At 40.1% G+C, this 24,497-nt stretch overlaps 1 protein-coding gene across 2 annotated transcripts in view; it reads right to left on the reverse strand.

Moving 5' to 3' along the window:
* LOC101344219 (cytochrome b-245 heavy chain) overlaps positions 1 to 24,297 on the reverse strand; it is a 38,853-nt gene extending 14,556 nt beyond the window's left edge. Inside the window, exons 1-7 of one of the 2 annotated variants that reach the window (XM_023731931.1) lie at positions 24,099 to 24,297; positions 21,941 to 22,036; positions 20,269 to 20,379; positions 10,723 to 10,807; positions 7,171 to 7,316; positions 4,869 to 5,059; positions 1,597 to 1,726 (exon numbers count right to left, since the gene is read on the reverse strand). In XM_023731931.1, the coding sequence (XP_023587699.1) occupies positions 1,597 to 1,726; positions 4,869 to 5,059; positions 7,171 to 7,316; positions 10,723 to 10,807; positions 20,269 to 20,379; positions 21,941 to 22,036; positions 24,099 to 24,143 (804 nt within the window). In that variant the 5' untranslated portion in view covers positions 24,144 to 24,297. The remainder of the gene's footprint in view (positions 1 to 1,596; positions 1,727 to 4,868; positions 5,060 to 7,170; positions 7,317 to 10,722; positions 10,808 to 20,268; positions 20,380 to 21,940; positions 22,037 to 24,098) is intronic. The other variant, XM_004376941.2, reaches the window with a different exon arrangement.
* Positions 24,298 to 24,497: the final 200 nt, after the last annotated feature.

A 24,497-nucleotide genomic window follows, 5' to 3' on the forward strand; every position in this document is an offset into this window, starting at 1 on the left:
TGGATCACAGATATCGATTATACACAAAGTAGAATCCTTCAGAACTCTCTGCAGAAGAAGAGAACTGTTTGTTTCACTATGTTCTCCCTTGGTCACTATTGCCGCACTCCCACCCTATCATGCAGCCCCATGGGTGTTGGTGTGAACCTGGCTGTCTAGCCTCCTTTATGGCTCATAGACAAGGCCTGATGAAGCTTAATGGCAGCCCTAGGTGCCACCTTACCAATTTCCTTCCCAGTTCTGAAAGCTGTATACAAAGTCTTACTTCATGGCATCTGAAGAGGCTCCCAGGTCCTTATAAGCGATTATCTGAGCTATTCAACTCAACTTAGAATGGAATCCCAAAATGTCCCTCCAAAAATAATTAACTACTGTTATTATGGCCCTCGCACCCAGTAAAGAAGAGAGAGATCCAAATAGGGCTTTTAAAAACACCGTGTTGTCCATGTTTTATATCAGGACATTGATAACAGACCAATGGAAAGCTTATTTTTCAAGAAATAACTCTGGCCAATAAGTAGAGCAGAGAATAGTAGATACTTGTAACCTCCTAGCAGTTTCATGGCATTTGTAAGGCACAACTCTATGACATTTGGTGGAGTTTCTTAGACACAGTTTGAAGATTGTCAGTGAGGTGCAATGAATTACTTAATATGGCCCATCTAGCCATAGTCTTTGTAACTCCCATCAAATGACTGGGTGGGACTATGCAAATGAGGTGCTTGTGGCCCACCAAGGGGATAGCTTGCTAATAATGTAAATAAGTTGCATGGTACCCTTGTGGGGGTGGGACATGCAAATAAGGTATATGGAACCCTAAGGAGGGGATTTGTCAGTGTTGCCATCCCACTAGGCTTAAAATGAGACATCCCAGAGGCAGGAAGGGAAGATCTCACCACCATCAAGAAAAAAGAACCAGGAGTGGAGCTTGTCCTTTGGTCCCGGGATCCCTGTTCTGAGAACCTCCTAGATCCAGGAGACAGAGAGAGAAACTGTAACACAGAAGACAGTGAAAGATGGCAGCCCGAGACAGCAGGAACCCGGAGACTGGCAGGAGATGGTGGGCTTCCTGGCCCATGGAATAAGAAAGCTGAGTGCCTTCAGACAGGAGGCTTCCTGGCAAAGTGGGGCACCTCTGGGCACTTATCGGCAGAGGTAAAAGAACTTTGTAACACTTGCAAGAGCAGGGCAGAGGCGAGGAGCCAGAGAGAGGTGTGCATGCAGGCACAGCTGAGAAGAGGCTGTCCTGATGGAAGAACTGTATCCTGAGTGTTCCTGAACCTGGATTTTAACCTGTTACTTCCCTAATAATCTTCATAATTGTGAGTATTGTCTGTGAGTTCTGTGTGGCCATTGCGACGAATTATCAAACCCAGCAGAGAAGTAGAGAGTGCCGTGGGAGGGATGGTTGATGTCAGAACTGGTAAAGATGACACAGAGGAGTATGTCTGAGCTTTGCCTCATAGGAATCAGCCTTGAGCTGTTGATAATAATTCTCTCTCCCCCTTGTGAAGTTAGAGGAGGTCAGACATTCCTGCCAGGCCATTTTTACAGTCAGTAATAAAACTATAATAGCAACAGTGAAATCATACATACCATAGGAGGGTTCCCAGCAAATTCTGGAATTGGGCATTCTTTTATTTTCCCCCAGTCTGAGATATTTTGAGAACACACTTTTGGGTCGTGCACCTTCAAACTATCTGCAGTCTGTCCACGTACAATTCGTCTGGGGATAAAATATAAGTTCAGGTCATTCAGTAGGAAAACATTAAGCTCTCTGTTTCTGGAGATTCTGGGCAGGTTTTAAGTACTCTAATGTGGGTCCTGTACATTTACTTAAAAGAGATATCGTACTGCTCCTTCCAAATAGATTAAGCGAAGGGAAAGAAAATATATGATTGTCACCAATATTAAAAAAGAAACAATAATCCAACATGTAGAGTGGTACAATGGATAGTTATGTGTAACATTATAGAGGATAAGTCTGGGATTATAAATACATGTTTTCTTCAAGGGAGTATCTGTGCTTCTGTCTCAAGTATCATTTTCATTTACAAAGAAAGAAAAACAAAAAAACTACAAATCTAATGGGGTTACTGCTAGCCCACACAGTGCCTTTGTGCAAGTTAGAAAAAGTGCCCCTTTGTGAGGACAGTCCTATAGGCAAAGGCCTTGGCCAGAAGAGTGTGGGCTAATTTTTAGCCCCCTTGTCCAGGTACCATTGAGCAGTGGACAACCTATATAAGTAGCCCTATAACTTAGCAGAAATGCTATGAGGCTTAGCAGCCCTGAGGTTTAGTGGAAGTGCTTCATTTATTGGTTCAAAAACTGTCTTAAGTTACACCACAAGTTCAAAATTGATTTAAGAAGACTTAACTTTAGGGGGAATATAAAGTTCTCACAGATATTAGTACTGATAGTGTGTCTGTTGACGTGCCCAGAGCCCATTCACCTCAATTCAATCAATATTAATTGAGCAACTACTAAAACATAAGTCAATGCTGGGTTTTTCAGTGGGGGTGGGGGAGGGGGCACAAAGTCAAATAAGTCATGTCCTTGTCCTCAAGGAACATAAACGACTGCCTTCAGAATATATGATAAAAAGGAACACACATGGCTCTTTGTAAATTTTATTTTGGGGAAAAATTTATCATGCCATTTAGTATATTCTGAGAATGTTTTAACTCAAGATAATTAACTACTCCATTCTATTCCTGAAGGAACCCTGGTGGCACAGTGTTTAACTGCTTGGCTGCTAACCAAAAGGTCGGTGGTTTGAACCCACCAGCCAGCCGCTCCATGGAAGAAAGATGTGGCAGTCTGCTTCCGTAAAGATTACAGCCTTGAAAACCCTATGGGGCAGATCTACTCTGTCCTATAGGGTCCCTATGAGTTGAATCGACTCAATGGCAGTGGGTTTTCAGTGAAGTTTTCTATTCCTGGGTCTTAAGGAAGAGAATTACCGTGAATTGAGCACCTATTATTTGCCAGGCCAAAATAAGGCACTATACACAAATTATCTCATTTAACCCTCACAACAAGCCTCAGAGGTAGTTATTATTAGCCTCATTTTATATATGGGAACATCAAGGCTTAGAGAAGCCAGATAACTTGAAGCAGAATGATTTGGTGGAAAGAATTCTGGACCAGAGCCAGTCAAATCTCAGTTCCACCACTTACTAGTTTGGTAACCTTAGGCAAGTTACTTAACCTTTTCTTGAGCCTCAGATTCTTCAGCTATAGAACAGGTATAATAGTACCTAATTAAAGTTTACTTTAGTAATTAAATGTCATGATATACAAAAAATGCCAGACACAGAGTGCAATAAATGATAACTATTAAAGTTCTTTATGCCCAAGTTCACATGGAGAGTAAATGATAGAAAAAAAAATCTGTTTTTCTCCTTTACTTCTCAATGCTAGGACCAGGAGTCAGGAAACCTAGATTTTTAATCCCAGTTTAGACTTCACCCAACCATGAGACTGTGAGCAATCACCTAACTAGTTTTAATATCAGATTATCCTCAACGAAGAATGGGGTAACAATATCTGCTCTGCCTACTCCAAAGGAAGATGAATATCTGTGAAATTATACAAGAGTAAAGTGGTAGTATTACTAAGCTAGAGAGAGGAAGAAATACCGTCTCTTTTCTAGAATTTTCTGAAACAGCTGGGATTATGACTAAATCCCATTTAGAGATACTCGATTGCTTAAAGAGAGTCAAGAAATTCTTTGTCTACACTGATTTTTCAATATTTAGAAAGAGTATTATCAGGGGTCAGAGTCAGCAAGCTGATCAAGAAAGTACACAAGTGTTTGCCCAATGCTGCCTCTCCCACCCTTCCGCTTTTCACAGTCAGGTCATGACCTCCTCTAGGCTGCCGGCTCTGAGCAGTGTCATTGTGTTTTAGCACCTACTTCCCCTTCTACTAGCTTCTAGGGGCTCCATGCCCACCAGGGAATTTCCCCAGGCCTGCCTCTGTGTGCAGGTGGGAGAATCAGCTAATGTGAAACAGCATAAAAAGGAAACCTAGTATTAAAGAGGATTCCTAATAAGGCAAACTCGCCCACCCACACACCCAGGTGCTGTGTGTCTCTATTAGAGCATTTATCACAGCCTGTCTTAGACCATCTGGGCTCTAATCCCAACATGCCACTTACCAGCTGGGTGACTTAGGCTACTTATTTTACTGTTTGTAGCCTCACTTTCCTTGTCTATAAAATGGGGATGGTAAGAACATCTATACATTTTGATGATTAAAAGAAACATTCCATGTCAAACCCTTAGCACAGAGCCTGACATAGAACAAGCGCTCAATAGAGGTTAACTGTTACCTTTATTGTAGTAGGATATTTGAAGGCAATACTCATGTATTTTTCCTTCTAGTGTTCCCCACAGGGCCTGAGATTGGTCCTCATACACAGTAGGCAACCAATAAACGAGTGTTGGCTTGAATCAAACTCATTGAACTACAGCAAACCCCTTCAACTGATTAATCATTAATCCCTCTAGTTTGGGAGTTTGTCTAGGTTAGTAGCGAATAAGCCACAGGAAACATTGCCACAGACATCCAGGACCCCACCAGTGCTCTCAACATGTTTTATACACTTGCAAAGATACTCAGACTTTGGTGTATTTTTCCACAATTGCTATAAATAACAGCACTAGGAATAGCAATTAACTGGGTGGAAGAAACTGAAGTGCTGCTGAGAAGTTTCTATCAAGCTGACCTCCGCTGTCCCCTCACATTCCCTTGGCGGTTGGGCTGACCACACACAGGCAAGGCGATCACTGTGCCTCTAACACAGCATCCCGCCTAGAAACTAAGGAGTGGAAAGTATTTGGCCTTGGAGTTTAAACACTCACTGAGCTCCATGAATGGCAAGACCGATGAAGAAGATCACAAAAAGATGGTGTGTGTACCAAAACACTTCAAAGTAGGATCTTCGGATGGTTTTGGTAGAGGAGGTGATAATTAATATGAGGCACAATGTGATGACAATTCCAGTGATGCCTGCCAACAGAGTCACAGCCACGTATAGACCTCCTTCCGGATTCTAGAAAATACAAACACACACACATTATTTATAGGCTCTCATATGCAGGACTACCTATTTATGAAATGTCTAGTGTATAGAAAAATACATATTTTCATGCCCCCTTTTGATAGTCCTAATCATCCCCTCACAGAGAGATAATAGACTTGGAATCGATATTTCTAAATTTTAAAAAAGGTTTACATGGTTGAGGTGTCATAGGCAATATGAATTGATATCCTGAAATAGCTCTAAGAGAGTAACAAATAAAGGAAATCAGTTGACTATAAGATACCCTAAAAATGTCTGAAGCTCTTTCTCCCTTTGATCTGGAATTAATGGCCACAGTGTATAGTTTGCAAATATATTCTGGGCACGCCTAACAGCTTAGGTTGGGTTTCCCAGAAGCAGACCATGAGGTGTAGATTCATGGACAACTGATTTATAAATGGTGTGCTTCCAGGAGAAACTGGTGTGGGAATAGAGAACAGGACAAGAAAGAGGAAAAAGTCAAGCAGGGAGTGATCTCAGGCAGAGTCTCATGGAGGGTAGCTTGGGCCTGACCCTGCAGGGGAGCTCTGGAGGGTGTTACACCTCAGGGTTTGTCCTGACTCCAGGCAAGGGAGCTTGGCTTTCATGGCCTGTACCTATCAGTCACTCGCTAAGGGCTGTCTAGGGAGAAGTAACCATCCAGGCCCTTTCAGAGCTCTGAGCCTGTGGGCAAAAGGAATCCAGTATCCCCAAGGCAGTCCTCTGAGGAAGGAACACAGGTACAAACCATTGAAAGCAAAAGGACACAGAATGGGAGGGGGCACAGACAGTACAAGTGACCCATGGGGATTTAGGCAGAGCACAGTAGTGTCTACTCACCTAGTATGTTCACATTGCCACCCTTTTATATCATTGTACAAACAATGAACAAACATAAAAGGAAAATTATCCAAGACATTGTGGGAAAAAAAAATTGTTTTGTTATGCTGTTCAGTTTAATTCTGTCCCCAAGTAGTCTAGGCAAGCTTTTCTCATGTTAGCCAGAGGATAATATTTTTTGCAAAATTAGGGGTTTCCCCTTGTAGTCTTTTCTAAGCACAAGGAAAAATGTTTGGAAGTTGGAGTATAGTAATGTGATTCAGCCATCCTCCTGAGCCACAGGGCACATAGTGATGACTTGAAGCTTCTGAGTGTAGAAAGCGTCAATGACTGCTTGGGGGAAGAGAGGAGAAGTCTCTGCCTCTGGATGTCCTCACAGCTGCTCCTGGAGAACTGCACTATGCTTCTCAAGAAATGCCAATTAGCTGATATAGTCCGCCCCTAAGATGTTGTAGGTAAGAAAGAACAAAAGCATCCCTGACAGCTGACAGCTGGTGGCTGGCCTGGTACTAACACCTAGGATAGGGTGTTTCCTATTTAACATAAACAAGTTTACAGAAGACCAAAATCAGACAAGGTCACACTGTGATTGTGATGGAGTGAGACAAAAACAAAACCACTCTACAATCATGTCTGAGCTAAGACAAAAACATGGGTGACTGCTGCTTCTTTACCTATTACAGCTTTACCCCATATTCCATTCCTTCTGCCACCTAGAAAAAAAAATTAATATACCCAATCCTAGAACTACTCCCAATTCTTGACTATACCCAATCCAGAGCAAATCTCTGCTTCCTTAAACCCACCCTAAAATCACCCAACACCAGCCCAAATTCTATAACAAGTCCTTCTTAATACCCTCTCGAGATACTGTGGACTTCCTCACTGTGTGAGTTCTCTTTTGCTGCAACAATAAACCCAATTTTTTTTGACTACACATGTGTTCCTAGCCTTCTCTGATTGGCAGGCACCATCTTGAGTGAGCAGAGAATTACTGAGTTATTCCAGGTTCCATGTACACACATTCTCACAGGTGAGTTTAAGGACCTGCAGTACATGTAAAGACCATCCACACACGAGATCAGTAATGTGAGAGACATCTTCTCTGCACCCCACATCTTTATCACCTACAGCCCTGTCTCTCTGAGGGTTAGTCAATGTTTTGTTGTTGTTCTGACTGAGTAGAGTGCTTCACTCACTGAAATCTAGCCTTTAGTTTTAATGGCCTAGGGAACATCTGAATCAGGAAATCAGAGGCTTACCTTGATTCTCTTGCGAGCAAAATTGAGATAAGTTTCACCGGGCTTATCTCCAATGTTAGAGAGTGCTATTGAATAAGGATCAGAATTGTTGACACGGGCGTTCACACACCACTCCACATTAAACAGATGTGCAATGGTGTGAATAGCTAAAGAGGGTAGAGAAGAGAGACAAAAGGTAAAGGATGTGTACACTTTTATTATACGCCAGGTTTATGGCTACATCTCTTGACATTATGATGAGCCATAGAGACACACAGAGCCCAGGACACTTATATAAACAAGAACTGGGTCTCCAGGGCCAGAGAGACAAGGCAATTTTAGTGGGAAGAGCTCCTAGCTGTGTGAGGTGTACAAATCACATAACTTCCCCAGTTGTGGTTTCCTCATCTATAAAAATGCATAGTTTTGTTAAACTGCATGATCCTAAAGATCCAAGCACTAAGAGTCTACAAAATAGCCTTGGTCTCTGAGGGTGTTTAAATGTGCTCTCATTCTTTCCCTCCCCCTGACATATCTGTACTCAAACAAGAAGACTCTCATGTATTATATGCCTATGGCTGGTCCATTCACCAGCTATTATGTCACCTGACTCTGACATTACCTCCAGAGAGAGACAAAAATTTTTTTTTTATTGTACTTCAGGTGAAGGCTTACAGAACAAATAGTTTCTCATGAAACAGTAGTACACATATTGTTTATGACTTTGGTTAACAACCCACAACATATTAACCCTCTAACTTCTCAACCTTTCTTTTTGGTGAAAATACACATAGCCAAAGATACAGCATTTCAAAAATTTCTGCATGCACAGTTCAGTGACATTGACTACGCTCTTCCAATTGTGCACTTATTCTCACTTAAGATGAAGGCTTACAGAACAAAATAGTTTCTCATTTAACAGTTACTACAAATGTTGCCCTATGACAATGGTTAACAATCTCACAACACAACAATATCCTTACTCAACCTTGAGTTCCCTATCACCAGCTTCCTTGTCCCCTTCTGCCCTTGTCACTGGACTACGGTACCTCGTTAGTCTCATTTGGTTTTACAGGGCTGTCCACTCCCAGGCTGAATGGTGAACCTCGGAGATAACTTCACCACTGAGCTAAAAGGGAGTCTGGGGGCCATACTCTCAGGGTTTCTCCAGGCTCCTTTAGGCCAGTAAATCTGGTCTTTTTTTTGTGAGATAGAATTATGTTCTACATCCTTCTCCAGCTCTGTCCAGAACCCTCTGTTGTGATCCTGGTCAGAGTAGTCAGTGGTGGTAGCCGGGCACCATCTAGCTGTACTGGACTCAGTCTGGTGGAGGCCTTGGTAGCTGTGGACAATTAGTCCTTTGGACTAATCTTTTCCTTGTATCCTGTTCTTTTCATTCTCCCTTGCTCCCGAAGGGATGAGACCAGTGGAGTATCTTAGATGGCCGCTCACAGGCTTTTAAGACCCCAGACACTACTCACCAAGGTAGAATGTAGAGCATTGTCTTTATAAGCTGTGTCATGCCAATTGAGCTAGATGTTCCCTGAGACCATGGTCCCCACAGCCCTCCGCCCAGCAGTATAGTCCCTCGGGGAGTTTGGATGTGTCTATGGGGCTTCCATGACCTTTCCTTGTACAAGTTGTGCTAGTTTCCCCTGTATTGTGTACTGCCAGAGAGAGACAAAATTTGATTGAATTTATACAAACCAATGGCCATAAGTATGACTCTCTTAAAAAATAAAAATAAAACAAAAACAAATTGCATCCTTTATTTAACAAACACATAGGGCTTAAAAACCAAAACCAAACCAGTTGCCAGCAATTTGATTCTGATTCATGATGACCCCATGTGTTGCAGAGTAGAATTGTGCTCCATAGAATTTTCGAGGCTATGAATTTTTGGAAGTAGATCACCAGGCTTTTCTTCCAAGATGCTTCTGGGTTAGTTCGAACCACTTACCTTTCAGTTAGTAGTTGAGCGCTTAACCATTTGTACCCACCCAGGAACTCCTACTACATAGGGCTTACTAAAACCAAAAAAACCCGCTGTCATCCAGTCGATCCTGACTCATAGCAACCCTGTAGGACAGAGTAGAACGGTCCCATAGGGTTTCCAAGGAGCAACTGGTAGAATCGAGCTGCTAATCTTTTGGTTAGCAGCCGAGTTCTTAACCACTGCTCCACCAGGGCTCCTATTGACGTATAGGTTGATTGCCAATTAATCTTTACACTAGCCCAATGATATAGGTACTATTATTATCAACTCAAAGAGCCCTGGTGGCTCAATGGTTTAGTGCTCAGCTGGTAACCAAAAAGTTGGTGGTTTGAACCCACCCAGCAGCTCTGTGGGAGGAAGACCTGGTGATCTGCTCCCATAAAGATTACAGCCTAGAAATCCTATGGGGCAGTTCTACTCTGTCACATGGAGTTGCAATGAGTCAAAATCGACTCAAAGGCATCTAACAGTAACAACATTTACCATCTCATTTTACAGAGTCGAATGAGTCATAGGCTACTTTAAAACTTTGCCCAAGGTCATCAAACTAGGAAGTAGCAGTTAGGATCCAAACCCAGGCAGTTTGGCATGCAATTCTGTGTTCTTAACCAGTACACTATGCTGCTTTCTAATAATATTTTACCAAAAATTTCACTTTTGAACTATTAAGTTTGCCACAGCTCAGAAAGTCTACATGCTCTATTCGTAGAAGAAGAGAAACTCAGTTGAACACCTGCAATCCAAGCCTATTTTACTCAGGCTAGGGACAAACTCCTTAAGGGCAGAGTAAAAGTCTGTTTTGTTTATCACTGTGCATGCCTAATGTCTAGCAATTCAATTATTTATTAAGTGAATTAGTGAAGATTTGATAAGGGTCCCAGGTATGGCCCCTTCTTTCACCCTAATACACCCATTCTCCATACATCAAGCTATGTGGGTAGAAAGTTTCAAACCTCTCCAACATTGACTTTCAGGAGTTCCCACTTCTCTAACCACATCTCTCTCCTTCCTTCTGAACTTCTAGTCACTTCCATTGCTTTACACTTCAAGTTTTTAACTATGTAATCCCTAAATTAGAATAATAATTATAATTAATAACAACAATCATAAAGATATTTAGTTGATAAAGGCTATCTTAAAGGATTCTCAATTTTTGGGCTCTGGCCCCTGTGGAGTTACTGCAAGAAACCAACGAATCCACATATACACCAAACATTTCGGTTCAATGAATGAATAAAAGCTCTCATGCGAATTTACAAATATTTTTGATATTAAAAAAGCATCCTCACAATGGAAAAGGGTGAGGACATGAGACTTGACTCTTCTTATGGCGTATTTTCAATTTTACAGGAAAATTCTGAAGATAAAAATTTTTGAGATGTAAAGGAATAAATCCTAATATTGGAATGACAGAAACTGTGGTGAATATTTTTGAACTCATTCAAAATATACAACATAGCCATCCACCACCTAATCTACCTGTAAAGGCTGGTCTCCTACAAAAAGTATCTGAAAACAGAGGGAACTCTCTGGTTCCAAGTTTTCTTTGCAATCTAAAAATGCCTTAATAAACTCACCAGTGTGAAGTGCAATCATCCAGGCCACCATTTTATGAAACGTGAGATTCCTGTCTAATTGCCTTCGAATTCTTGTTGAGCAGCACTTTGGATTAAGAGGAAAAGAATGGGATAGTAATTGTTAACAAGAAAGCTTTCTACATTTTATATTTATCATCTCATTTAAGTCTCACAACCACCCTACAAAGTACTATCATTATCCCCATTTGATAGATGAGAAAACTGAGGCTCAGAGAGATTCAGTCGTCTGTCCAAGGTCACAGTGTCAGTAAGCGGCATAGCCATGTTAAGCAGTATGTTTTCTGTTCTCACACCAGTGACATGCAAATTCTCTTCTGGATTTAATTGCTTAACTTTATAAAAATATGAATTTGGATAGAAAATATATCTAACCATATATTTTCTAGTTCAGATTAATTTATCCAATAAACAGGTGATATAAATAAAGGAGTGGGCCTTCCTTCAAACACCTGACAGCCTAGTGAGGACATAGACAAGTGAACAGTTTTAGAACAAGTGAATGGTTCCAGAACAACAGGGTTTTAAGACACACTCACTATGGGAGAAGAAACAAGGGTCCACTTGCCCATGCAGATCAGAAATAACATTGCAAGAAAGATAATTGACAAAATAATAATAGATAACATTTGCCAAGAGCTTGTGCAAGCAGCTGCTTTAAGTGTTTTACATGCATTGACTCATTTAATTCTTACATCAATCTTATGAGTGAGGTGTCATTATTATCAATACACAATAGATGAGGAAACAAAGGTATAGAGCACTTAACTTGCCTTAGGTCAACCCAGACTCTGATACCAGAGCTTATATCATATTTTAGTATTTCATACCTTATATGATTACCTTGACATAAAAATAGTATTTGGGTCCATACTTAGTGTAATTAACTGCATATGCTAGAAAATGTGGCTTTGGATCTGGATTCAGGCCAATATTCAAAGCAGAAAAAAAACTTGGTTGATGGTTGAGTCAAAGCTTTGCCCTGCTGAAAACTGTCCAACTGCTCATGCTGGTTGCCTTGTTCTTGAGTCTAAACACACTATCACTGAGATTCAGAGAACTTTAAGAGGAAAGTAAAATGCCAAAAAGTTCTTGGATATTTAAAATATCTGGTTTTGAACATCACATTCAATTAAATTTAAATATACAAAAGCAAAACAACCCATTGCCATCGAGTTGATTCGGACTCAGGGCGACCCTGTAGGACAGAGTAGAACTGCTCCATAGGGTTTCCAAGGAGCGGCTGGTGGATTCGAACTAACAACCTTTTGGTTAGCAGTTGAATGCTTAACCACTTCGCCACCAGGGGTCTAAATTTAAATATAGGAGTGTTTAATTTTTATTAAAATAAGCCAAATATTAAACACTCCTAAATTTAAGTATAGGAGTGTTTAATATTTGGCTTATTTTAATAAAAATTTCTGATTTTAAAGAAAAATATAATTACATGGAAAACTGTGCTTACTCCACTATCTCTCAACTAACCATACCTAAGGGGATGAGGCTGTTTGGAACATGAGTAGATTCCTGGAATTGCAGAAAAATTAGTGTTGTGGATTGATTTGTGTCCTCCCCAAAATATGTTGAAGTCCTAACCCCTGTACCTCTGAGTGTGACCTTGTTTGGAAAGAGGATGTTTTTCTTTTGTTAATGTTAATGAGATCATACCAGAACAGGTTGAGTCCTAAACCTAATCCCTTCTGAGTGGCGCATTTAAAAAGAGCAGAAAAACATAGAAAAACACAAGCCAAGGAGCACCAAGAAACACCCAGGGCTACAGAAGCTGAAAGAGACAAGGATCTTCCTCTAAAGCAAACTGAGAGGGAGCCTAGCCTTGCCAATGCCCTGAATTTGGACTTCTAGCCTCCAGAACATCAAGAAAATCAATTTCTGTTCTTTAAAGCCACCCACTTTGTGGTATTTGTTATAGCTGCCCTAGGAAACAGGGTAACTAGAAAGGAAGATATTGAGGATTCTAGAAAAAGGAAAAAATTAGGCTTTATTGAGTGCTTTCTGTGAGCCAGGCATGTTACTTATAATCATTACCTCATTTAATGCAATGAGGTACACGTTATTGTCTTCATTTTACAGATAAGAAAACTAAGGTTAAAATTTCACAATGGTTGGGATCTATTTGTCTTTAAGGTTCATGTCCTTTTCCACCAAACTAAATGCAAAGATATAGTCACTGTTATTCTAAGGGTCTAAAAACCAGAGACAAGAATTTAAATGTAAGTATGGTATTTGGAAGGTGGTACTAGAAAATGTGGGTAGGGAAGTGGGGAGTGAGACAGAAACAAAAAGGAAATCAATAGAGAGTGCATTATATACCAGCTATCACTATATCAGTTGGCTCAATCCCACTAGGGAACTCTGGGTGACTGGGTAGAACACACCCCAGAGTTATTTTACCCAAGAGGTTAGGGAACTGGGGTATTTATCCACCAACTCCCATCCATCATCGGCTGAGGGCTACTCCCAGGGCATCAACTCTCTGGCATTTCAGTCTTTCCCTAAGTGAGGGCTGAAAGAAAATCTTCAGGCAGAGAATCACTAGTGCTGTCCCATATATTGGAACTGTCAATGCAGAGGGGATATGGGCGGGGCACCGACAGCATCAGCTACAACTAAGTGTCCACCAGTGGAGCTGATTAGTGACTCAGACTCTCAGAACAAAGAGTTCCTTCTTGAAAATACTGATTTTACATGTCTGGTGGTGAAAAATTGATTGTTTTCTTATATAGCCTCTGGGCATCTTCTGTGTTGCTTTCAAGTGCTGAAAGTTTATTTGCTACTTTGTATTCTTTATAATTTTAAGGAAATCTTTTCTTCTTCTTCTTCTTCCTATTTCCCAATTTCTTGGTTCCTCCGTAGTTTCTAAGAGTCCCCGTGGCAGGCAGACTTCTAAGATGACACACTATGACCCTCACTCTTGTATAATCTCCTCCCCTTGAGTGTGGGCAGAAGCTGTGACTATGATGCTGTATCATTTCTGTGATTTTGTTACATTATATGGAAAAAGGGATATTTCAGAGGTAATTAAGTTTCCAACTCAGGTGACCTTATCAAATGAGCCCTTTAAATCTGGGTCTAGAAGTCAGAGACCAAGGAAGTCAAGAGATTCAAAGCACGCGAAGGATTCACACGCTGTTGCTGGCTTGAAGGGGGGCACGTGCCAAGGAATGCAAGGGCTTCCAAGAGCTGAGAGTGACCCCCAGGTGACAGCCAGCAAGAAGACTGGGAACTTGAGTCCTGCGACTGCAAGAAACTAAATTCTGCCAACAAAAATGAGCTTGGAAGCAGATTCTTACCCAGTGTTTTCAGATGAGAACTCGGCCCAGTCAACACCTTGATTTCAGTTTTGTGATTCCCTAAGCAGAGATAACCCAGCCATGGTATGCTGGACTTCTGACCTACAGAACTCAGAGCTTATTAGCTCAAAAGGGTGTTTTATTTAAAGCCATGAAATGTGTGGTAATTTCTAACATAGCAACAGAAAACTAACACAGTTCTTATAGGAATGATGACACTTAATTGGAATCCTAAGTATCAGAGAATGGGAATTAGTGTTGAAAAACAATTCTGGGTTACATTTCAGAGAAGGATGTTTTGCTGTCAGATATACCTATGTTGGATACCAGCCCTACCACCTAGCTGTAAGACCCTGAACAATCTACTCAGTCTCTCGTTTCCTCACCCATATATTTATCATAGTTCTTCCCTCATAGGTCTGTTGCATAGATTAATTGAAAGGTGATAAATAAATATCTGATGTTCTTTTGTACCATTATTTAACTTTTCTTCTAGTATGGCTTGGCTCCCCAGCTAGAGGATAAGCTTCCTGTAAAACCAAAAAAAAACCCAAACCCGTTACTGTCGAGTCGATTCCGATTCACAGCAACCCTACAGGACAGAGTAGAACTGCCCCATAGGGTTTCCAAGGCTGTAATCTTTACTGAAGCAAACTGCCACATCTTTCTTCTGCTGAGTGGCTGGTGGGTTCAAACCACTGACCTTTCAGTTACAGCTGAGTGCTTAACCACTGTGCCACGAGGGCTCCTTCAACTTCCTGTAGGCAGAGCAACATGTCATGTACTTTTAAAAATCCTTGAATAATTATTTTGTTGAATAAATGAATTACACCTTCACTGCCCTAGAAACGAAGATGATTATGCTAAACCTGCTGTTCTTAGGTGCCGCTGAGTCGGTTCCAATTCATAGCCACCCTATGTACAACAGAATGAAACACTGCCTGGTCCTGCGCCGTCCTCACAATCATTGCTATGTTTGAGACCATTGTTGCAGCCATTGTGTCAATCCATCTTGTTGAAGGTCTTGCACCTGACCCAAGCCATGGTATTTTCAATCGCCTCATATGCATGTGAAAGCTGGACAGTGAATAAGGAAGACTGAAGAAGAATCGATGCGTTTGAATTACCGTGTTGGTGAAGAATATTGACTATACCATGGACAGCCAGAAGAAAGAACAAATCTGTCTTGGAAGAAGTACAGCCAGAACGCTCCTCAGAAGCAAGGATGGTGAGACTTGTCTCACATACTTTGGACATGTTATCAGGAGGGACCAGTCCCTGGAGAAGGACATCATGCTCCCTAAACCTGTTGAGAATATTCACCCCCATATCTATACTTGCCACACTGCTTTCTTTTCTACTTCCTAATAAATCCTTTCGAAACTTTGGGGGGAAAAACACACTGGCTCCACATGCTGAATTGAAGAAAAAGAATGTGGTTTAATTGTGGTCCCTACGTTGTCTCCACGATCTTATTTTCATTGTCATCAACATGGATAATCAAAAATGTGAAACAATAGATATTGAACCCCCTTACCAGGTTTAGCGACAGATCCTTGGAGAAAAATAAACAGAATGTCAGAACAATGAAGTGATGTGCTTGGGAAATACAAGGTCCACTCAATAATACTGTTTTATCTTAATAAGTTTTTTTTTAAGTTAGTTAATATAAAACACATACGTTTTATTAAAAGGATAACAGGGGTGACTAATCACTAAAGGGCTAGTAGCCACCAGCACACCAATCCCTAATTTTTTCCCAGTCACCCTCTTTAGCAGAATCAGGGATGGAAAACAAACAAACAGAAACCAAAAGTCATACACACTAATATACTTGGCTTTCAAGAATGTGATTGAATCACCATTTCCTAAAAAGGGGGCAAGACAGCCAGTTGGTGGGGTGAGATGGAAGGGCTTTGCTGCTTGTGGCTGATTTTTTGTTCCTCCCACCATGCAGATCCCATTTATATGATTTTGAGTTACTTCTAAATTACTGCCAGCCACCTACCAATTACCCAAGGCACCATCATACCCCATAGCTTCCTCACTGAAGTACCTCCTTGCTTTCTGCCATTGACTTCTAAAGGGAAGTTTCTTTCTTACTATCCCTTGCCCAATCTCAGTAAACTGACATTCAAGTGCAAGGCAGAGTATTGAGTCATCTCAGCAGATTTCTATGCTCTATTCAAACTCTGAGAGAGAAAAAAAAATCATTTCAAAAAAATGGGAAGTGGAACTAAAAAGAAGTGTGTATTTAATGGGGTATGAGTTTCACGTTACAGAAACTTAAAAGCTCTATTTTATGTACACTTGGTCTCACTACACACACCATTAATGATGAATTAGATATTTTGTGCAATTTGGGAGAACTTGCAAAAGTCGGCCTTGAAACTACAGATCTCAGGCTAAGAAGCTGACAGTAATGTCCAAACCTAGCGACAGTCGGATATGTGATAAACATGAAGAACACCACCTTATAATTGAATAGTACTGTTTATCATTTTGAAATTACCTGTTTATTATCTATTTCCCACATAAGACTCTAAGTTCCTCGAGCCCATGGCCATCCATGTCTTACTCTTTACTCACCACATGTCCCTAGTGTTTAGCACCTAGCTGGCACTCAACAAGTAATTGTTGACTGACAACTCACTAATTGACAGACTGAATCAATTAATATACTTTTAAAATATCATTTTAATTCTTACATTTGCACTATTCTATCTGTTTTCTGGCTAAGAAAATTATGAGACAGAAAGTCCAAGAGGCTTGCCCTAGACTACATGCTTAGAGATAGACCCATGTTGAAGGTCTCTGACTCCCAGACTATATAAGGTTACAGATAGGACCTCACCCTCTCTCCTTCCTCTTTCTATCCATCCAGTTAGAAATTAGTTTCTGCATGGCAAGTTGAAGTTATTAAAGCTTCTTCAGGGACCTCTATATCTTGAGCCCCACCCTTTCCCCATCTCCCTCAACGAAGCAGGTAGAGAACCTTTATCCCTTCCTCCCCTGAGGTGGGCCAAACCTGGGGCTATCTTTCTTAATGTAACCAGAAGGATTTTACAAAGCAAAGTCTAAAGGATTAAGACCACTAGAAACTGAGCAGAAGTTCTGTGGTTTTGTTCACATAGTGTCCTACTAATGAATTCTGGAAGTTACAACATCGTTGTCATTTCTAGCATAGGTTATTTGGCTTGCTCAAACATTCATACATAGATGATTGGTTTTTGAAGACCATAATACCTCAACAGGAGAGTTTCAAGAAGTTTAGAAGGCACGTAGGAAAGTGAATGGACTGTGGGGGCATAATGACCTGGGTTTGAGTCCCAGCTCTCCTATTTAATTTTGTTCCCGCCTCACTGGCTTGATATAAAGATTTCATGAGATGAGGTCTATGAAGTCTCCACAAGTGACAGCTACTATGATTTCCTAGTCTGTCTTAGTCTGGAAGCTCCACTAAAAACCTGTCCACCATGGGTGACCCTGCTGGTATTTGAAATACCAGTGGCATAGCTTCCAGCATCACAGCAACACACAGTCACCACACTATGACAAACTGACAGATGGGTGGTGGCTAAGTCTAAGACAGGCTAGAAAGAAAGGCCTGGTGATCTACTCCAAAAATTAGCTAATGAAAAAAAAATTAGCTAATGAAAACCCCATGGATCACGTAAGAATAATGTCCCATATAGTGCTGGAAGATGAGCCCCCTCTGTTGGAAGGCACTACACAATGGTCGCAACGATGGATTCAAACGTACCAATGATCACGAAGATGGTGCAGCACAGGACTGGGCAAAGTTTCATTCTATGATACATAAGGTCACTATGAGTCAGAGTTGACTGGACGGCAACTAACAACAACAACAACAGTACGATTTCCAACATTAGTGACAGGAGGCTGACTCATTTCAATCTCCAGGGGGAAACTCTCATTTGCAAAGCTCACATTTCAAGTTGGGGATAAGGGAAGGAAAGACACACCTTGTATGTAAAAGAATGTTGTTTGCTGCTAGTTTTATAAAAAAAATATATTCTTTTTTAAAAACAAAGGATCTGTCTAGTTACAGAGCTGAGCTGCTCTGTGATTTGAAGAGCAAACTCATTTCGTGCCTGTCTTTAGAGACACTGATGAGGATCTTCCCCTTGGACCACAGGAAGCCTAAGAGCTGCCATTACAACATGGGCTGCTCATGGGACATGGCAGCTCAACGGCAGTGCAATTTGGGCTTATGGAGTAACAAGGGTTTCTTAACAGGCCGTCCTGGTGAAAACGCTGCCTGTTTCTCAGAATTGGCTTCCTCTAAACAGAAAGTATTTGAACAGGGGAGGTGAGGAGAAAGAGTCCTGTCTGCTTTAAATAAAAACTACAGCGCATGGGTTTCATTTAACACATGATCATTGATCACCTTCAATACACCAGATATTATACTTTAGAATGGGCTCATCAACAAAACTTTGAATCCGGTGGAATTTTACCATTGTGGTTTCTTAGGTTGAGAAGCTTATTTGGAGATTGTTGAAGTCAATGTCATTGCTAATACTAAGTGCTGTTTTTAGTTTTTGTTTTCGTTCAGCTGTCAGTTTGCAAAGGAGCCTTAACTGTGCAGTGGTTAAAGTGCTCAGCTGCCATCCAAAAGGTCAACAGTTCAAACTCACTAGCTGCTCCACGGGCGAAAGGTGTGGCAGTCTGCTCCTGTAACGATTATAGCCTTGGAAACACTGTGGGGCAGTTCTACTCTATCCTAAAGGGTGGCTATGAGTCAGAATCCACTTGACAGCAGTGGGTTTGACTCCCCTATAACTGATCTCTAGTTTCCCACTTCTGTACTTCCCCCATGCCCTTTTCTCCATGCTGAAAGCCTTTCTTTCTCATTTACACCTTTTAGAGGCTTATTGATCCTTATATGCTCATCTTTGATGCCATTTTCTCTAAGATACTTCTTTATCACCTGCCCCAGCTGAGATAATTTCTCCCTCCTTGATTTCCAATAGCTCTTTACTTGTAATATCTTGTGGGACTTGTCATATTTTGTGTAGTAATACCAGTAAAAAATTGTAGACGATTTTATAGGTTACAAAGGCTCTGCCTACATAATCTTTTTTCCTTTTAGCATAGCACATTTAGGGGCTCAATAAATTGTTAAAGTGAGGGCGAAAGGAGCCCTGGTAATTTAGAAAACTCAGCACTCCACAGTTCCATGGAGGCAATCCTTCTTAGTCACATTCATTAGAACGTGACTCAATTGTCCATCATTTCCATCTGCTTGGGATATTTTCCACAAAATATATCTTCTCTGACTTAAAAATTTAGAAAAAAAATGACACTGCGAAGTTAATTTTCAAATGGTACATTCCAGCCTTAAATAAAGTCTCATTTATATACATGTGTGTGCATGCACACATGAGTGTATAATATATATATTATATATACATTACTATTATATGTCAGCCTTAAATAAAACTCCATTTATATATGTGTGTGCATGCACATGAGTGTATATTACATATATACATATACACACACACACACATATATACAGTTGCCATCGAGTCAATGCCTATTCATGGTGACACCATGCGTGTCAGAGTAGAACTGTGCTCCATACGGTCTTCAATGGCTGATTTTTTAGAAGATCATCAGGGCTTTCTTCCATGGCACCTCTGGGTGGACTCAAACCTGCAACATTTTGATTAGCAGCCAATAGTGTTAACCATTTGTCCCACCCAGGCACTCCATTTATATATATGTATGTACACATATTTTCTCATTGCTATGGTTGGAGCACTGGTAGCGCGGTGGTTAAGAACTCAGGCTGCTAACCAACAGCTTGGCAGTTTGAATCCACCAGCCACTCCTTGGAAACCCTATGGGACAGTTCTACTCTGTACTATAGGGTCGCTATGAGTCAGAATCAATTCCACGGCAAAGGGTTTGGGTTTTCTTTTTTTTGGTTTATTGTTGAGGTATAGGTTGGTTGGTTGGTTGGTTGTTTTTTAAATGTCTGGTCCAGGTTAAATGGTTGTCTCAGGGAACTCTATCCCCAAATAATGTAGAAATAAAATAGACCATCAGGCATGACTTGGCTTATAAATATTGTACAGAGGCTGAAATCTTCAAAAACCATTGGTTGGTTTGCTTTTCCTAAGAAAAGGCATTTAGCTTGATGGTCTTTGAAAATTCGAGGAATTTAGTGAACATTGTTTTCTCTTACCGCACTGGAGCCTCTGAGGAAGGACAGCAGATTTCGACAGACCGGCAGCAGGATCAGCATGCAGTTGAAATTCAGGCAGGCTGCAGGGGCCCGGGCAAATGCCAGGGCAGACTGGAAGAAGCAGGATATACAGTCGGATGATTCCTGTGAGCACAGTACGTATCTCCAACCTCCCCAGGGTTCCCAGCATGAGGCCCACACATCAGAGACATCAAATTATCCAGAAAGGAAAAGTCCTTCAGGGACAAGAGTTTTCCTTTAGGTCCCACTGGGAGTCTTTGCTTTGATGTGAAACTGACCTTTTCCCACAATCCCAATATTTTATTATGGAAATTTCAAACATATAGAGAAGTTGTAAGAGTTTTACAATGAACATCTGTTTACCCATCTCCCAGATTCCACCATATACATTTACTTCACCAATTTTCCAATCCTGGTGACATGAATCAGGGTATATCTGAATGTCAGTCCACTTTTCCTTCCATATTTTCTAGAAAATTAAAACTACCCTGCAGAGACTTGCCCATGGGGATGGTTTCCCTTTACCACCATCTTTCCTGAGCAGCTGTTCACTATGCTTCCTTTATCATGTATCTATCCATCTATTCATCCCTCAATTCATACATCAACTCACCTTATTTTTTTTTGATGCGTTTCAAAATAAATTGCAGACAACGGTTCATGTTCCCCTAAATACTTCAGCATTCATATCATTAACTAGAGCTCAATATTATAACTGGGCCTTTTTAAGATTTTATCAAAGGTTTTCTTAGCACTTAGACTAACCTTAATAGTACTCAAGTTAGTATGGTGTAATGCTCTGACATTAGAGTTATTATCTTTGTAATGCCTGAATAATTATTATCTTTGAAATGCCATATTTTGGAGAGAGGAAACAAAGAAAAGCCATTCTTCTCAGAATCAACATGAATAAGTTAACAGCAATTATAAAACTGTACTATATATTATAATCACTTATACATACAACTCATAATGCATATTATAATTAATATTAATTAACTCATAGTTCCAGCAGGATGTAACAAATGATATTCTATGGGGGTGGCAGCAATTGTGATTATATTCATTTGTGATGAAGAAGAGGCTAGCAGTTCAAGGAAACTGAGAATGTTAAGTACCCAAGGAAACTCAGGGGGCCTCTACTCTGCTGTCCTATTCAAAGATATGGCCCTTCAGAAAATTCCTCAAAGACTCCATTTGTAGAGAGAGACTGATTTTCTGAAGATCATTTCATAACATGTCACCCAGGAGCAGGACTTTTCACAAAAAAAAAATAGTAGTAGGAATTGGATGATTTAGAGACTACGGAAAGACCCACTTGTTCCACATGTGTCACCCCTGGATTGATCTTTACGGCTTGGCTTTACATTTCAGAGTCTGTATTAGATTTCTCCTTTAATCAAAACAATGGCACCATGGCTTTTGAGAGGGAAGGGATGCCGCTGGGACCCTTTGTCCTATTTTTGTTTGCTCTATACTGGAAGGTATTAAGAGAATCTTGCCCAGGAAGGTGCAATGAAGTAAGTAAGGCTGATGGTGTTGAATATTTATTGATCAGAATATTTACTTAAAATGTGAGGAAATACAAACAAGAATGTCTGATGAGAAATGTGAGCCAGCCAATCTTGCAAGAGACGGAACTTATACTTACCCCAAGAAGTTTTCGAGTATAAAAGAATTTAACTGGAACATCATAAACCAGGTAGTACCAGACAAAGAGGAAGACATTCATCCCCAGCCATACCAGCTGCATAAACAGAAATAGTTGAGTGAATTTTTTACATTTCAACAGGTAAATTGTACACAAGGTTGGAGTCCGACCTTCTGAGGTCAGAATTTCCCCAAGTGCAGCCTTGGACAAAGGTGGTTACAAAACTGGGTATAACCAGCTTAGATCCGGCGCTTGCCTAACACAGTGTCACCATACTTCTTTGTAATTTACTTTCCCACCCTGTCTTGTCCCCCATGATTGTTTTACTTCTTGACCAATATGCCAAGTTGTTTTCAGTCTATCTCCCCTCCTCCCTTTTTCCTCTTTCCTTCTTAACCTTCGATAGGTAGATAATAGCAGATGTCTCTTAAAAATATAAAAGAGGAATATATGACTATTACTCTTTCCCACACTAGTAGGACATTGTGCTCTGTCACCTCTTTCCACCATGTAGCACCTCATCCCAGCTGACGGGAGTTTTGCCAACTAAAATGCCAAGTCTTATTCATTTTGATAACTTTTCCTTAACTTTTTTGTTTTTTTATGGTGCTTCAGGTGAAGTTTACAGGTCAAGTTAATTTCTCATTCAAATATTTATACACATATTGTTTTGTGACATTGGTTGCAATCCCCACAATGTGACAGCATGCTTCCCGTTTGGATGAGGGGATACTGAGCAAAAATGTGGGTGGGGGGGGGTGAAGGGCATGGGATTTAAAAACAAAGAGATCCTTCTAGGGAGTGATTGTTCTTTTCATTCCGAGCACTGACTACACCAAGTGGTGACACTCCCCAGTTCTCCACCCTCAGCTCCATTTCTTACTGTGCTTTGAAGCTATTAAAAGCCTATAGATGCTGAGATCAGAAACCTGTCCCTCTTTACAAAGAAGAAGGTACTGAAGTGACTTCTCCATTTCCTGAACTTGTCATTCTTCTTACTCTTGCTTTCCAAGTTGTTTTGAATTTCTAGTATATATCTCTAGAAGGAGATTATTTCCTAGGGGAAATTGTGGTGGAAACTAAAAATCATAATTCGAACTTGTTTTTTTACAGAAGTAATCTCTTAAAATGGTGATTAGAATATCAAGTTCATAGCTCTAAATCCTCAGAAGAAATCTATATTGCATTAGAATGTTGGTTTGGCATAAAACGTGCTTTTTTAAAATGACAATATTTTTTGTTTTTATGTTGTTTGTGCACATACATCTTTCTATCTCTAAAACTCAAAGACTCAATGTACTTCATGATAAAACTCTTTTAACAGTTCAATTTATAAGTGTTCTTTTAAGCGTCTGTTTTATGTTTCCATTGGCTATTTGTAAAGGTTTTCTTTAGATATTGCATTTCTATTTGCCTAACTTGCCCATGATTGCTTTGTTGAGATCACCATCTTAAGAGAATAGTTTGTGTCTTTATATTTAAAAGCACAGAAAATAATGTCTATTGGAGAATTAGCTACATCTTTTTATTACAAAAATTATTTCTCAAGATAGATTATATGGATTTATAATTTAGATAGCTTATTTAAATTCCCTTTTCTTGCATTTTTATAAACCTCACAAATAATTCAAGTTTAGACCTCAGAGAAAACAAAGTGCTTCTTTGAAAAATAAAGTTGAGAACTTAAAATTATTTTTTATGTAATTACTGAAATAAAGGCTATAAACTTCCCATAAACAAGCCATTCTTGTGCTTCTTATTTGGAAAATAGTACAAAATTTTAGTTGGCCATTTTCAATGTTATAAATGCATAAAAGTAGAGAATTTGCTTCTCACCGATAACTAGCAAACAACTCAGAATCAGAGGTCATCAGCATGAAATTTTTCTACTCCCTCTGTGACTTGCTGGCTAATTTAGTACTACAAGGAACTCAAGAAATAAGCTAGAAGAAATGAGGCCCCTAAGTACATTCTTTCCATTAAGAAATTTGGCAGTGGACTCAGTCTGCTTACAGATAAATATATGTTCACAGAGTAAATCAGTTACAACATGATTTCTCAAATAAACAAGACATATAAAGCTTTCTTCCACCTTAGCTCCCCCTAAAAACTCAAACAAGTCAGAAAATTCATAATTCATTTGCCCATTGGTACTTACAATGACGAAGATGGAGAGTCCCTCATTCACAAACCAGTTCGCCATGGTGGCAGAGGTTCAAAGTGTTATGTCTGCCTTTCTTCTACACTGTACTTCTTCTTCTCGTGAGGAAATGAAAACAGCAGCCTCAAGCAATCTGCTTCCTTTTCTATTATCAGAAATTAGCTAATCATTGGTCAACTAAGAAGCTTATTTCCATAACAAATTTACATCTTTAACCTACAAAAACTACAGAAACTAGGTGGGCCATGATCCAATCACAACTAAGCAGAGCGAAAAATGAAACCAATTTCTACAACTGAGAGACAAATGGCAATGAAATTTATGGGACGTATTTTACAGTGATAACTGACTTAGACTAATCAATTATCAATAGCAATTTTTAAAAGGCACCCAACT

The sequence above is a fragment of the Trichechus manatus genome, unplaced genomic scaffold, assembly GCF_000243295.1.
Source record: "Trichechus manatus latirostris isolate Lorelei unplaced genomic scaffold, TriManLat1.0 scaffold00046, whole genome shotgun sequence".
Taxonomy (NCBI): Eukaryota; Metazoa; Chordata; class Mammalia; order Sirenia; family Trichechidae; genus Trichechus; species Trichechus manatus.